Below are 2,080 nucleotides of genomic sequence, written 5' to 3'. Positions count from 1 at the left end.
GCCCCTGCAGTGTGCGCGCTGCAGCAGCTGCTGCCGGTGCAGCCCCCTGCGCCGGGCGACGGGGCTGCTTCGCCCCCCGAGACCACCCCCGAGGGGCTGTGCCAGGCCCCCCCCGAGGACGAGGAGCGCCGGGATGACGGCGACGGCGCCGAGAGCGAGGGCGAGGGCCATGGGCAGCGCGCTGAGGCTGGCGGTGCCGCAGGTAATGGGACACTGGGGGCGGCACAGCTGCAGCCTCCACGTCACCGCATCTCTCTCCGTCCATCCATCCATCTGTCTGTCTGTCTCCTGCAGGAGGGACCCTGAACGGCCCCCGCTCCCCCGAGTGGGGGTCGCGGCTGGTGGAGGCGCCCCCGCCCCCGCTGGCGCTCGCCCCGGCGCAGGCGGCCTGGCTGCAGGCCCAGCTGCAGGGCCTGGAGGAGGCGCTCCGGGGGCTCAAGGTGAGGGGCCGCCGGTGGGCCTGGGGCAGCAGGCAACCCCCTGACGCCCCCCAGCGCACCGTGGGGCTGCCCCCCATAACGGACCATGGGGCCGCCCTTCGCTAACACACTGCTGATCTGCTCCTCGTGATGCGCCGTGGGTCTGCACCCACAACGTGCCATGGGGCTGCTCCCTCTGCTGAGCTGTGGGGCCAGTCCCTCTAACATGCCATGGGACTGCCTCCTGTAATGAGCACTGTGGGGCTGCTCCCCCTCACAGGCTGTGGGTCTGCCCCCCCAGTGTGCCGTGGGTCTGCCACCCCCGACACTCCATGGCCCTGCTTCCCCCCCCCCCGACGCGCCATGGGTCTGCGCCCCTGACGCACTGTGGGTGTGCCCCACCTTGACATGCCATGGCCCTGCCACCCCTGACACGCTGTGGGTCTGCCCCCCCCAAACATGCCATGGCCCTGCTCCCCCCCGACACGCTGTGGGTCTGCCCCCAGGAAATCGAGGAGGATTACTGGCAAGTTCAGGAGCTTCTGGCCAAGCACAGCTCCACAGGCTGCCTCTACACATGAGGGCAGGTACGTGGGGCGCCTTGGGGCAGGCTGTGGCATGATGCGGGGCACATCACACTATGGGGCACGGCGTGGGGGGGCTGGAGCATGCTGTGGAGCACACGTGGGGCCACCGTGTGCCGCAGAGTGCGCCCCGAGGGACCTGACCCATCTTCTCTCTCTCTCTCCGCAGCCCCTGCAGCTGGAGCTGGGCCCTCGCCCTGCCGTGGGGCGCAGGCCGGGGCTGCCCCACGGCGGCGGGACGGCCGCAGAGGCCCAGGGGACCGGGGCTGCCCCCTGGCTTTCCCTGGTACCGCTGCTGGGGGGCAGCGCCTGCCCTGCGGGGGGGCTCCCCCCAAGTGCCTCCCCCCACGCTGTTTTTTTTATACATTTGCTGGGATTTTATATAAATGTATATATATGGGACTGAAGTGGGGGGTGGGGGGCCCTCCCCCACATGTATGGGGCTGGTTCTTTTTTAAGCATTGTACAGAAACTGGGGGGGCACCCCAAGCCTGCCCCCTCAGCACCGCTTGGAGCAGGCCCCTCGCCGTGGGGCCGCCCCCAGCCCACCGCCGTGGGGCAGGGAGTGGGGGCTACAGAGCACCAAAGAGGCTGGGAAAATGCCAAATAAACTGTTCTTGCTTCCACCCTGGCTGGTCCTTGGCGTGGGGGGGGGCAGGAGGGGGAGAACAGGACCCCCCCACCATGCGTGTGTCCCCCCCCCAGATGCCTGGGCCCCCAGAGGCAGAGGCAAGGCCGAGCGAGGCAAGTTTATTGCTTGAGCAGGCGCCGGGGGGGCCGCGAACACCAGAAGGGAGGAGGGGGGGCTCGTTCCTCCATCACGAAGATGCACAAGCGGGGGTAGGGGGCACGCGGGGGGGCATGGACCATATTGCACTTGGCTAGAAATGGGGGTCTGGGGTTCCCGGATGCCTGGGCCCCCCAAGGTGGTCAAGGTGAGGCCCGGACTCTGAGTTGCATTGCCAATGGGGAGGGGGGGAGTTAGGGGCCCAGATGCCTGGGTCCCCTCCCCTGTGCCGGGTGGGGATGCAGTTGGGGAGGGGGTCAGGGGCCCGGACGCCTGGGTCCCTTCCCTTG

The 2,080-nt window shown here is 69.2% G+C and overlaps 2 protein-coding genes across 5 annotated transcripts in view; one reads left to right on the top strand and one right to left on the bottom strand.

The window, feature by feature from the left end:
* The window catches only part of ARHGEF1 (Rho guanine nucleotide exchange factor 1), a 14,730-nt gene extending 13,101 nt beyond the window's left edge, over positions 1-1,629 (top strand). For all 4 annotated transcript variants that reach the window (XM_085318574.1, XM_085318573.1, XM_085318572.1 and 1 more), the window contains 4 exons: positions 11-202; positions 295-440; positions 926-1,006; positions 1,173-1,629. In XM_085318574.1, the coding sequence (XP_085174700.1) occupies positions 11-202; positions 295-440; positions 926-1,000 (413 nt within the window). In that variant the 3' untranslated portion in view covers positions 1,001-1,006; positions 1,173-1,629. The remainder of the gene's footprint in view (positions 1-10; positions 203-294; positions 441-925; positions 1,007-1,172) is intronic.
* A 124-nt stretch (positions 1,630-1,753) lies between these two features.
* Positions 1,754-2,080, bottom strand: part of LOC146588083 (ETS domain-containing transcription factor ERF-like) — a 3,137-nt gene continuing 2,810 nt past the window's right edge. Inside the window, exon 6 of the mRNA XM_085318554.1 lies at positions 1,754-1,884. Coding sequence (XP_085174680.1) covers positions 1,754-1,884 — 131 coding nt within the window. The remainder of the gene's footprint in view (positions 1,885-2,080) is intronic.

This window comes from Rhea americana, unplaced genomic scaffold, assembly GCF_003343005.1.
Source record: "Rhea americana isolate MKP2758 unplaced genomic scaffold, rheAme1 scaffold_540, whole genome shotgun sequence".
In the NCBI taxonomy this organism is placed as follows: domain Eukaryota; kingdom Metazoa; phylum Chordata; class Aves; order Rheiformes; family Rheidae; genus Rhea; species Rhea americana.
This window is presented reverse-complemented; position numbering and strand designations above follow the sequence as displayed.